This window comes from Mytilus edulis, chromosome 1 (genome assembly GCF_963676685.1).
Source record: "Mytilus edulis chromosome 1, xbMytEdul2.2, whole genome shotgun sequence".
Classification (NCBI taxonomy): domain Eukaryota; kingdom Metazoa; phylum Mollusca; class Bivalvia; order Mytilida; family Mytilidae; genus Mytilus; species Mytilus edulis.
Genome location: NC_092344.1, coordinates 33,862,353 through 33,875,547, shown reverse-complemented (window position 1 = coordinate 33,875,547; position 13,195 = coordinate 33,862,353). Strand labels below are relative to the sequence as shown.

Sequence of the window (13,195 nt, the reverse complement as noted above, 5' to 3'; positions counted from 1 at the left end):
ATCTAGCAGCTGAGACTTATGATGTAACATGAACTGTCTCATTGCCATATACAAAACATCTCTTTTCATTTTAATCAACTAAGTTTACTGCATGGTCTAATGAATTTGGCGTGAATTAATGCTTCATTTCAACTCTTTTTATTCTAAGCGTGGACTCTCCAGTGCACATGAAGTATGTTGGTATCAAAAGGGAAGTCTCAGCAATACAGGAGAGTTGCATCTTTAAAAAATAGTATTATAAAACGAGAATTTGCATTAAATTGTAAGAAACCCGAAAAAGAGTTACAGTATACTTATTTCTGAGATGTTAGAGAATATTTTAATTTTGTTTAACGTCCATTAAATATTCTGTTTACCTTTTCTCTGTGGGAGTTAACTGATATAAGATTCCCGCCATATTCTTCACAGGTCTGCTGCGCTTCTTTCCATGGTAACATGTTCGTCTTCTCATACAGTACACAGTTCCGACGCAGTAATACCCATGGATCCTCGCATTTAAGTGATTCGCCTAATACAAAATAAAAAAGAACAAAAATGCGTTTATTTGGGGAAAAAACTATAAACTTCAAGTTTTCTATATTTTAAAAGTTCACAGTAGGAACATTTATTTATTCTGCGCTATACGATTTACAGGATCTAGATGCATGTAGTAACTGAAACTCTTCAAACGGTCATGACAGAAAAAAAAGTAACTTAAGCAACAACAAAATGAAGGAATAAATTGTATATATATTGATCTGAGACCCGGATGTCGCAAAGTACTCATTCTATATGATTATGGCATAGTGATTATGGCACATGGTTTCAGTTGACAAGATTATCACATATTTTTTTATCATGTTTTATTAAGTTTTGTCAATTATTTACTTATATTGAACCCTGATTCTAACTGGTAACCACTTCAAAAGCGGCGGGAAAACCGAGACTTCCTTAAAGATAAGACTGATTAATTTATACCGGCGTCACACACCAGCGTATAGCTCCGACGTGCGACGGGCGTGTTAAAAATCATGTACGTTGCATTCAACCTGTCAATCATATCTGTAACGTGTGCACAACGAGCTTTAAGCGTGCATTGGGCGTACGAGAAGCGTACCTCGGCGTTTATCGGGCGTTCAAGAAACGTATGGTTGCGTACACCTGGCGTTTGTCTAACGTAGATGGAATGTACGCTACGAAGGAAAAAAGTTTCTTGAACGTATTTGAGACGCGTCCCAGTCGTATCTTGGACGTTCTATTATGGGGTGTTTGTTACAAACACACCCGCATACGTTTTATTTACAGTCGAACGATCTCGAAGGGTATACAACGTGCCCTAAACGTGTCTCAAACTTATCTGTAGCGCGTTAAACGCGCTTTTAGCGTATGTATAACGTGCGTGTAGCGTACGGTTATACGCTATATAGACACACGCTTGAGCTGGATGAAAACTTTTATGCTGCATACAAATTTCCTCGAGTTGTAGCGTTCACCAAGCGTATACCTTTATATTTAGACGTACTTCAAACTTATGCAACGCGCGTTTAACGCTTGTTTATCGTTCCTCTTGCGTGCAACTAACGTATACCGACTTTGTCAATTTTTTTATTTTTTCCAAAATTGCTGACTGGTAGATAATTAAATATTCCAAATCAAAACTTGATATAGTAAAACTATACTTCTCATGTTCGCTTTAAGAACACGATGAACGCACACAAAAACCCTGAACATTTACTTTATTATGGGACTGATTGATGCCAAATTTTCCCCTCTCATAAGTTCAAACAAAAAGAATATATCTATTTCGTCAAAACATCCTTTTTGTGGTGTAAACAACTTATTTTGTAGGTTTAATTTCTATAGAACACTGTGAATGATATAAAATGATAAAAACAGATCAAATGATACTAACATCATAATCGGTATCACAACAACTTGTACAGACACTTCTTTATATTTTTCATAACAGGTGTTACGTATCGTATGCTCCCTAAATTGCGGGAACTCGATAATCAGAATAGTCCAACAAAGCTCAATTTAGAGGAGCAAACTGACCTCCTGCGTGAAAACACTTAATTAGATAATAGATACCGAGTTCGGTACGGTTTTGTTATATTTTCATTGTAGCATAATAACATTTTTTCTAGTCACTTTAGTGGTTTTTATTAATTCAGATAAAAATCCACGCTTTTCATACAATATAATGTTGTGTTATTCTATGTAAATATTTAAAATATGAAAGGAAATAAAACTGATATCAAGTTTAGCACCAAGTGCTCTCTTGTTTATAATCGGTTAGTGAATTTCAAGAAAAACAGCATGTGCAGTCTCTATCATTTAATATTATTTGTATAATGACATCATACAGATTCCATTTAATACACAACATCATAACATTAATGTTATATAACCCATCAATCAAGTCAACAGTACAGGCATTTTCATGCATGTCTGCAATTTTAATGCCCTGGTGTCTTTTTCGTAATCTTAATCATGTGCCAAAATATTTTAGAGCCTTCTGGTTTAAATTAATATTGTTCAACTTTTGCATCAGAATTTATTTTTTACATTTTGCAAATTTTATTGTTCGTTTTCAAACTTGTATTACATTTCTATGTTACATCTTGTCCCTCTATAGGCTCTATTTAACAGTTGCATTATACTGTTGGCAATTCTCTGGCTTATAAAATTAGTACCTATTACTAATATCTGAACCTCGTACATATTTTTTTTAAACCAAGCTTTAATAGAATATATGTCTATAGGACACCATGTATAGCGCTTCCACGCTCGTGTATATTTTCAGTGAACTACGAAATTTTGGTCAAAACTCTTATTTGGCATTTTTTCTCAGAAGTTTCTCCAAGTTGATGTAACCACAACTTCCATAAAAAATGCTTAAACCCAAACTGTAATATGTTACGGAACGGATGGACGCATCGACCAGAAAACATGTTTCATTCTACTCTTAGGTGATTAAAATGCAAAATCGTGAGAAAAATATTTGATAAACTCGGTGTTCCACGTTTTATAACTTGTTTTTATCTGTCATTCTTATAGGGAGTATTTTATTCTGGCTTCAATTTTGAATTTCTATAAGACTATCAATTGATGGATCATGATAGGGAAAACGCCTACAAAAATATGACGTGCATGTCAAGAGAAGACTAGCTATTGCAAGACAATATATATGTTGTTTTTTCTTCATTTTCTTTCATATCAGAGACATTTTATCATAGTTGTAAAGGATGTACTTAATAGAGTAAACAAAAACCGAGTATGAAAACTCACCGAATTATACTGGACGATAAAGCCATAATGGAGAAATTGGTGTTTCGGCATATCGCGTACTTGTAATTTTTACAATGAACATTCAGAAAAAATGTATCATATATAATCATGGTCACTTTACTTGTTTTCAATTCATATATCCGTTTCGATGTCCTTAAATCGACGTATTTATTGTTGTTTGCTAAAACTTCCAGTGGCAAATATGTCAGGCTTATTCTGGACAATATACAACTCGAGAAATCACTGGTTACTCTTTCTTTCCTAAATCAAATTAAACAGGAGTCATTTCTATTAAGGACAGATATTTCTTTTATTTAGTTAATTAGATGATTGGGTACTCTTTTTAAATGTGCTGAGATGGCGTTTTAATTTCGTTCTGTGTAGTCGATATAGAGATTGTGTTTGATTGTTGGAACACTTGGTCATCGTAGCCTTTATCATCTGCAGACGATCTCAATTTATTTTTTGTCTCATTTTGATATCAACTGCTATTTGAAAAAATAAGAGAATTATGCTACTTCAATTACCTGTAGTTACCAAACACAGTTCCATGTGTTTCCATAGAATTTGAAGGTCATACTTATACTCTTTAATAAGTTTTCATAAATGTTTATTCCTAATTCACAAGTAATTTAATTGGCCGTTTTACCAATAACTTTCAAAGTAACAAGTTGTAATTAGCACTTGACTTCGGAAGTAAATAGAAACATATAAGGATTTTTTGTCGGTAAATGATTACCAAAACACAGACAAAGTGGCGCCATACGCCCATTATCTAAAAGATTGACAAGTTGGAAGTGATGTCAAATTAGAACCCTGCTCGTGTTTCCTACGCATGAAAAAAGTGTAAATTTTTACTGATGCTGAATTGCAATTAAACGATACAGTAAAGAGTCTACGATAATCATTTTGTATTTTTTTCAAAAGCATTTGCCAAATTAAAACAGTATGCATTACAAGCCTTTGAAAGTACTATCTGATATAAAATTCCTTGGTAAATTTACTAAACTATGAATGCCTATTGAAATTATTTCATATCTCTAAATATATCAAAATAGTTGAAAGTAATTTGTGTCATATCCACAAATTTTGTAGCAGTCCTAATACAATCCGTATTAAAACATTTCCAGTAAATTTAAAAAACGAGGTTAAATAAAACTTTCATTCAATTCTAAGTTTTTGAGTCGTCTCCTGCATTCCTCCTCAACTGTAGAATTTATAAAATTTTATGAGAATATAAATGATTTTATCACATGTGTACATCTGTAAAACATACAAGTTATATTCACAAACATTATGCCATGTGGAGATGTCAGTTTTTTTTATTACTTATAATTATGTCAGCAAAGAATGTAAAAGATTCATTTCAAAGTTTAAAATGCATCATTGTTTTCTCCCGCGATGAACAGTAAGCACACTGTAAAATTAAACTGTTTAATCATCCTTCAGTCTGAAAAATAAGGTTTTCTGGTGGCAAGTTCAGTTTGTTTTGACCAGTATGTCTACATTCTGGGGGTCAGTTAAAGACCATCATAAAAAATCCTTTCTACTGAATCAGGACGACACAGCGCTATACATTTGTATAGAATGTTAGTTCTTGTGTCGTTGGGATTCTCTCTCACTGAAATCTCTTTTAGTTCATTTAGTATTTTTTATAAACATATTTTTTGTTTATTTATACAGTTTTGAATATAGTTCGAAATAGAAGCTGTGTGAATGCCTTTTTCAATAGAAGTTGTAAACGGAATCAGTGTGGATGCATTTGCAATACAATTCAGAAACGGGACCATGCGGATACATCAGCAATACAAGTCGGAAATGTAAGCCGTGTTGATAAATTTGCAATATTAGCTAAGTTTGATACGGAAACCATGTGGATACATTAGCAATATACGTCGGAAATGGAAGCCGTGTGGATGCACTTACACAATAAGTTAGCAATGGAAGCCTTGTGGATCCATTGCAATACAATATGGAAATAGAATCCGTGTGGATGCATTTGCGATACAGTCACTTATATCGCGAGGCTTTCTTTGTCGAATTGGCGAAATTGTAGTCATTGATTTAAACAGTGGTTTAATTTTATACACAAGTGTTTTTGTGGTATCCGATATCCTTGTAAAAAATATATACTTTAAAGCCTTTGATACTAAATTCCGTGTGCACATGCAGTATATTTCTAATGTTGCATTATTGCATTTGTGTCTACATCCGCAATTATAAAATGCATTGTTTAAATTCATCGCAATAAGTATACTTCGTAAAGCATTGTTTCCGTCCTCTAGATAGGACAAAATTATACAACAAGGTTTCTCATTTAAAAAAAAAATATAAAGAAAAAGTATTGAGACATGGATGAAAGAGAAACAGTTACCATTGAAGTCGTCATTTCTCAATGAAGTTATAAGTAGTAGTTTCATACTGTATACTAAACGTTTGTGGTAGTAAAATGTACACGCCAAATGATAAGGGCTGAATCAGTATTACTTGAAACGGAGACATTTTTTTCTTGAAACAATAATGAACACGTATAAATATATCATACAATACACTATGTATTATTTTCAAATAAGGTCCCAAGAAGGAGAAGGCATTCAGATGTAACAAATCATTTATTTAACAAAACATATAATTTTATAAAGCAAACAGGATTTTGGACTGAAAAAGATCTCACAGCCTATAGGAATTGATTTCTTATCTGTGTTCGCAAATTCAGACATATTTTAGAAACTAATTTTCCTACTCCCAGAAACAAGGTTCCCCTAAAAAGAATAAGGCTATTACTTTTAAGACTCTTTTTAAGTAATATAGACCCTCTCGTTTTACGTCGTATTTTTTTGGCTGGAAAATGTTTAGGTTTGATCGGTATTGATGAATTCAAAGTTATTAAAAAAAGCGCTAAGGAAACGCAAAATTTATGCAATGTTACATGTATTTTCATTCATAAGACAATATCAATAAAGCAGTATAGGTGTCATATAATACCGTTTATAAAATTGTTGCCATGATTAAATGAAAGAATCCCGTCTTTATAAGCAGAACTGCAAAGAATGGAGTGCTTTGATTATTTCTGTTTGTTTTAAAAACAAGTATACAAAATAGAGGGTGAAATCAAATTTAAAAATAAATTTAAAAAAAAAGAAAAGTAAAATCGGATTCAAGAGGCTCCAATGAGCATGTGAAGATTACGAAATATCACGTGTAATATATTATCGTTGGAACCAGTGGATAAGTGTTGAAACGGGACACTCTTGGGAAGATTTGATCCTAGCATCAAACTAGTGATTGACACATCAATAGTACTATTTGACCCATTGTTGCTGTAAATATTAATTATACACACACCTACTTCATAATCATCAATATACGGTAGCTTTTGATAAAACAGAAGTGTTTCAAGAGAACCTCTTGACCGTTTTAAAATGGCGGAAAACACTAGATCAAATTAAATCAACTTTTAATTCAGCTTTACTTACTGAACATTGATCCCGACACGTGGGATGATGTTCGCCCATGTCGGGAATTAAATTTCAATTTTTTTTACCCTATGAATTAAAACTCAATAAGGATGTTCAAAAATAATGCAATATCCCGCTTTCTTTAACTTGTTTTTCGTTTACAAATTTGTTTATTCAGCAGTTTTTAGAGACGTAACTTCAGAAACTATAAACTTATTACAGCATTAAAAAAAATATCACGCATTTCAAAAATCCGTTCGCAGTTTTAGAACTGAAAGAATTTTCAAAAAGACAAAGGTAGAAATCAATCTATTTTGTATTACTGAAAGTCATAAGCCTGTTGTTATAGAAGTTGTGCCGTCTTAACCTGAATGTTCATAATTTCATTTGTCCTAATACAAATTGCGGAAATACAACCCTTTTCATTTTATTATTATCTTATTTATCTCATTAATTATAAAGGAGGTCGGTGTCCCCGATATTTGTATACTAAGTAGCCTTTTTTGTTGGTTTTACGTGGAATACCTCCACATGCTTTTTGTTTTTTGTGGTCTCTATTTTTTTAAGTTACGTATTTCTTCTTTGAAGTAGAACTTAAATATTCTTTTATTTTGAGAGTTTAAAATGTTACTGCCGTTGCTATAAGGATCGAATAGCCTATAAAGTGTAGCCACAGTTAATATAGTTAATAAATACATATTTCTGTATTCAATTCTGTCTGGAAAAAAAAACACAAAGGTATTCTAAATAAAACCGGCCAAAATATAGGCTTCACAAATATTGGGGACACCGACCTCCTTCATAATAAATTAATGAGATAAATCGGGGGTATAAAAAGGGTTGCGTTTCCGCAATTAAATATCTCTATTTGTTATAGGACAAAGTACTCATATCACAAATTGACCTTTTTTTCACTTTTTCGTTTACTACTTTCGTTTCCTTGACGGTGATAATCATTTGGGTTTTATGTTATTAACTCCCAGCTGGTTTTCTAACATATAGTTTGCAAGCAGTTCTTTTATTTCGATGAACGTTCATTGATACATGTACATACATCAGACTGTTAGTTTCCTCGTTTGAATTGTTATGTCATTTCGGGACCTATTATAGCTGACTATGCGGTATGGGTTTTGCTTATTGTTGGTGACCGTCCAGTAACCTATATTTGAAAACTTCTATGTCATTTGCTCTCTGGTGGATAGTTGCCTCAATGAAAATCTTAATACATCTTTTCATTTTTATATAGTATCTTTTCTATTTTCTTAACTTGTATAATTGAAAATTTCGATATCAGAATTTCAGAAATTGATTTGAAATCTAAAATACAGAATATACAGTATGCCAGTTGAAGACATTTAAATTAAAAATGGTTTTCCAGTTTGTGATGTCATGCAAAGCAAACGAGTTGAAGGGTTATCCTTATGGATTTTTAATAAAATTGAGAATGGAAATGGGAAATGTGCCAAAGAGACAACAAACAGAATGAAGATCAGAAAACATTCGGAGTTCGGACGAGCAGACAAATAACAGTTGCAATTCTATTGTTATAATCTTTACACATCATGTACTATGAGGAAACTTGTACTAATTACCACTCTATTTTCATTTGTCGTAGTCACATCCCGTGCTTCATTTCTCGTCTGCACTGCATTAACTATACACTATATTGCTTGTAGTTTTAAAATGTAAGATTGACTGCTAAAACTGAGTTCATTTACCCGTACGTGTGTAAGTTAAAAAAAAAAACAATAATCTCAGACTAACATTTTCTTCAAATCCTTCAAGGAACTTCTCTTTATTTTTTTGCAAATTCCATGAAGGGTTGAGCAAATGTTTGATGAATGGAATTAAATTAGGTTTGATGTATACACAAATTCACCCAGGCTGTATGTAAAAGTAAAAATGAAAAAAAAACTATCTGTCAATAATACCGAAAAAATAAATAAAAAGAAATTACATTTTATCAATTTTGCTCAACTTGTTATCTCTTATTAATAAATAAGCTTAATTTTAAGCTTCTATCTTCTGAAGATTTGACAAAGCTTTTGATGCATAAAAACAAATTTTAACACAGGACAGAACGATAATTATAAATATAAGCGAATTAGGTATGATAGAAAAAAAGGGGCAACTTTCCACAATGTTAACTGAAAGAAAAAATATTCATTCATCAGTGAAACGCAGAAGCTTATGTTCAAGTTTCCTAACATTTCATGTAGGTTTCACATAGTAATAGATGTCTGATAAACTTAAAATCTTAGACTGTATCTTAATCACTTCCATAATATTATTGTAACTTTCAGTGAAGCTTCAATAGAGGTATTTATATCTTTAAAAAAACTGTGACATAGACATAGGCGACACAGTCTTTACTCTATAAAATAATCTAATGACGCTGACGGTCGACACAATTTAAAACCATAATGTCTGCTTCCTGGTATAGGCGTAAAAAGAGGAACTAAAAGACGCATTATGAACACACTAAGAAAATGTGATCTTTCTACTGAAGAAACAAACCATTGTTTTTTTTTTTTTTTTTTTTTTTTTTTTTTTTTTTTTTTTATTATTTTGATTTTTTATTGACAAGATGCTAGAATACGTACAAAATATAAATAATTTTCAGTGTCATTTTGTAACTTATATACAAGTATATCGTTTATAACAATCACAGATGTACTAAATTAAAAATCAACAATCACGTGCATATATTCTAAAATTTTCTGCATGTGAAAACTAATATTCCAAGACGGCTTTATCTATAATGCATCAGATTTCTCACTGGTAGTCAAGGCCAGTGTGCGTTGTTGCATCAGAGTAGAAGTTTTACTTCCAAGTCTGATAAACAGAGGTCAAAGATGATTGTAAATATTTATACTAAATCTAGCTTCAGAACAAGTGGTCGATATAACTGATATACAACAGAACTGGTTATCTCATAAGTCTACACTATAAAACAAGCAACATGTACTGTTTATTATAGTAAACAGTAGCTTTATTGTATTACAAATAAAAAAATTAAAGTGCAACTAATTAGATTATTTGATTTTTAGGTAAATAAAAATCGACCTATATTTTTTAGTTTAAAAATATTTTGTTTATCAGTTTCTGTTTCTGTATGATATTTCATTTGAAAGTTAACCCCTTGTTAATTTATTTTCTTTTTTAAATAAACCAACTCGAAATTTAGTTCACTGCGACTCGCTGGTTATTTGTCAATTCGAACGATTGCAATAGTGTCTGTTAGATTTCTGACTACGTCAATGGGTACCTTACGGATATATATGTGTCGCTATCAAAACTAATATATTTTTATATATATGGACAAAATATTAAAACCAAACTAACAGAAATGTATTACTTAACACGTGATGCTCACTGTTCAAGAGCACCTAACGCCAGCTTAATTGTTTTTTATCATGTTTTTTCCATGTGCCTGTTTTTTTTTGGTTCTTTTTTTCTATTATTTTCATTTTTGGTCTGTTCCACCATCAGCATAAGTATAGGCCAATATCTGCTTTAATGTTATACATTTGTACAATGAATAAACTTATCTGATTGTCATGATTATGATAACTGATTTCCTTTCACTAATAAGACACGGGCGTATCTTGTCAAGTGGCTCATTACTATTTGTTGGTCCACTTATCCTTATCTACATCAATGTACATTTAGTGCACAAGTGAAAGCGTGCGAAAAACGCGCGGTGTGGTGTATGTGATATAAAATTATATATTTTGGGAATTCAAATCTTTTTAAAAATGTATCTGTCGTAAAAGATATTATGGTAAAAATAAATGATTAAATAGTTATAGTTTATAAACACAAATAAGAGTCATCTTTTTTCTCATTTTATTTTAATCTGCATTCAGAAATTGTTTTTCTTTTGATAAATGATTTATTAGCAAAAGTGCAAACATAAGTATGCACTTTTTATAAATTTTTGATAGTAACTTCAGTTAGCGAAATTCGAAAAATTACAAAACACATGTGATATGATTTATTGTAATGCATTTAGAATTAATATAAAGTTTTACTTACATATCCACAGTAAAAACGACACAAATATATATAAAACTAATCCAGTCTTCATTGATGAAGTTAACGTCTGTACTCAATTAAATTTTGTTATGAGGGAAATCAGTTATCAACTAACACTTAATGATGGAAACTAGTCACGTGGTTAAGATTCTGAAATTTAAACGAAGGAAATGGTCATTATCAGTATTAGAGTAAGTCAACAAATGTTCAAGTGTTTTTTGTTTTATAAAGTTAAAGTTGAGAGCAAATTAGCTTCTGTACAAATCCGTACACAAACAAAGTAGACTGACAGACGACTTTAATAACAAATTTTCAAAATAAAAGTGGGACACTTGATGTACTCTATATATTTGTAAACATAAGAGCATTGCCGTAATTGAATAAAACTAATCAAACTATGAATATTTCGGTATTTTTATTTTTATTTGAAAAACTGTACACCATAGCAGAAAATATTACAATAGTTATCAAAGGTACCAGGATTATAATTTAGTACGCCAGACGCGCGTTTCGTCTACATAAGACTCATTAGTGACGCTCATATAAAAAAAAATATAAAACCAAACAAGTAAAAAGTTGAAGTGCATTGAAGATCCAAAATTTCAAATAGTTATGAAACGAATTCAAAGTCTTGAAATATCGTATCAACTTTGTTGCTGGAATGTTCATAACGGGTATTAGTTTAAGTCACCTCTTTAATCAAAAAAGTTAAGTTCTAATAAACTCTTTTCTATGTGTTTATTAACATGGATTTTACCATCTATAAAAGAAATGCAAATAAATAGGAAAACGTAAGCCACTCGATTGATTATCAAAATTAACCAACAAAACCATCTTATCCTTCTTAGTTCTGAGAAATGTTATGAATATTCAAAGTTATGATCACTTTTAAACAACAAGGAAGCTATATATATATATACACCTTCTGAGCAGAAATTATACATGGCACAAAACAAAATCAGCATATTTTGTATACAGCATCATTACATTGGAAGTTACAGCTTTGTCTGTTTGCTTGGCTTTTGGTGTACTTTAAAATCTTAAATTAAAAAAAAATGTACAAGTGATTAAGTACACCGGCATTTTAGTTGTTTTGTCACAGAGAATCATAAGAAAACCCACCTTCGCTAGCCAAGGGTTACAATTCTCTTCCCTCCTCTGGCTCCATCCATGGCTAGCGAAGATGGAGCAAACCGTTCAGATTCCATTCCGACCTTTTTCTCAATCTAACCAAGTATTAAATCTGATTTTGAAACAACACAATTTTCAACCACGATTCCTTATTTTTTTTAATTATATACTTGTATATATCAAATTGTTGTCAATCATCATTTGTATTATTGATTTATAGACAAGTGATACCTACTTTATATTGTTTGATTGTATTAGTATTAAGAATGACATCTTTAAATAGAGATATAACACCCAAATCTTAATCGTCAAACTATAACAAGATTAAAATTTGTCAAATATAACACTCAATTCTGATATAATATTTATTTAGAAATTTAATCACAGATTAAACTTGAACATCATCATATTCGCCTCGCGAAGTGGTCATTAGAGAAATCTGTTTAAAAGTAGCAGGAAGTGACCCCTATTGACTTATAGATGATGGTGTTTATTCAAAACTTGTTTACCTTATTTGATAATTTTAATTTCATGACGGTCAGTTGTTAACTACAGGAAACGTACGACACGTTGTATATATCGTGTTGCACTCTCTAGAACTATGTTACTCTAACTTGACATTGTCCTGTTTTCATTCCTTTTTTTATGGAAAAAATGTTGCTTGTTTTTTATTTTTATTATTTTTTTTTTTTTTAACAAAATCGAAATTTTCTAATAGAGATTGAAAAAAATTGTTCAATTAGTACTACAAGTGGTCATCTGATGCGTATTACGAATTTGCATTTTCCTGATTATCTGTTGTAGTTTCAGAAAAAGCATTCACTTGCATTTAACTTTAAGATGCCATTTCAGCTATGGTCGTTTCCGAGCTTCTTGTTTTTTCCAATAATATTTGTCTATCCATCATGGTTACTTAACTATTTGGCCATTACTTTCAAATACATGGTATGATTGCCAATGAGACAACTCCACAAGAGACCAAATGACACAGACATAAACATTAATATATCACCGTACGGCCTTCAATATCAAATCCCATACCGCATAGTCAGCTATAAAAGGCCCCAAGATGACAAATGTAAAACAAACGAGAAACTCAAGGCCTAATTTATGTACAAAAAATGAACGAAACACAAAAATGTAACACATCAACAAAGACTGAATAGCAGCCACAGGCTCCTTACTCGGGACAGGCACATATATACAGAAAGTGTTGGGGTTTTACATGTTAGTGGGATATCAACCCTCCTCTAACATCGTACAGTGGTGTAACAGTACAACATAAGAACGAACTATAG

The 13,195-nt window shown here is 31.5% G+C and overlaps 1 protein-coding gene across 2 annotated transcripts in view; it reads right to left on the bottom strand.

The window, feature by feature from the left end:
- Window positions 1-10,911, bottom strand: part of LOC139481474 (adhesion G protein-coupled receptor L3-like) — a 29,863-nt gene extending 18,952 nt beyond the window's left edge. For both annotated transcript variants that reach the window (XM_071264841.1, XM_071264850.1), the window contains exons 1-2: window positions 10,767-10,911; window positions 357-508 (exon numbers count right to left, since the gene is read on the bottom strand). In XM_071264841.1, the coding sequence (XP_071120942.1) occupies window positions 357-508; window positions 10,767-10,818 (204 nt within the window). In that variant the 5' untranslated portion in view covers window positions 10,819-10,911. The remainder of the gene's footprint in view (window positions 1-356; window positions 509-10,766) is intronic.
- Between the last annotated feature and the right edge of the window lie 2,284 nt (window positions 10,912-13,195).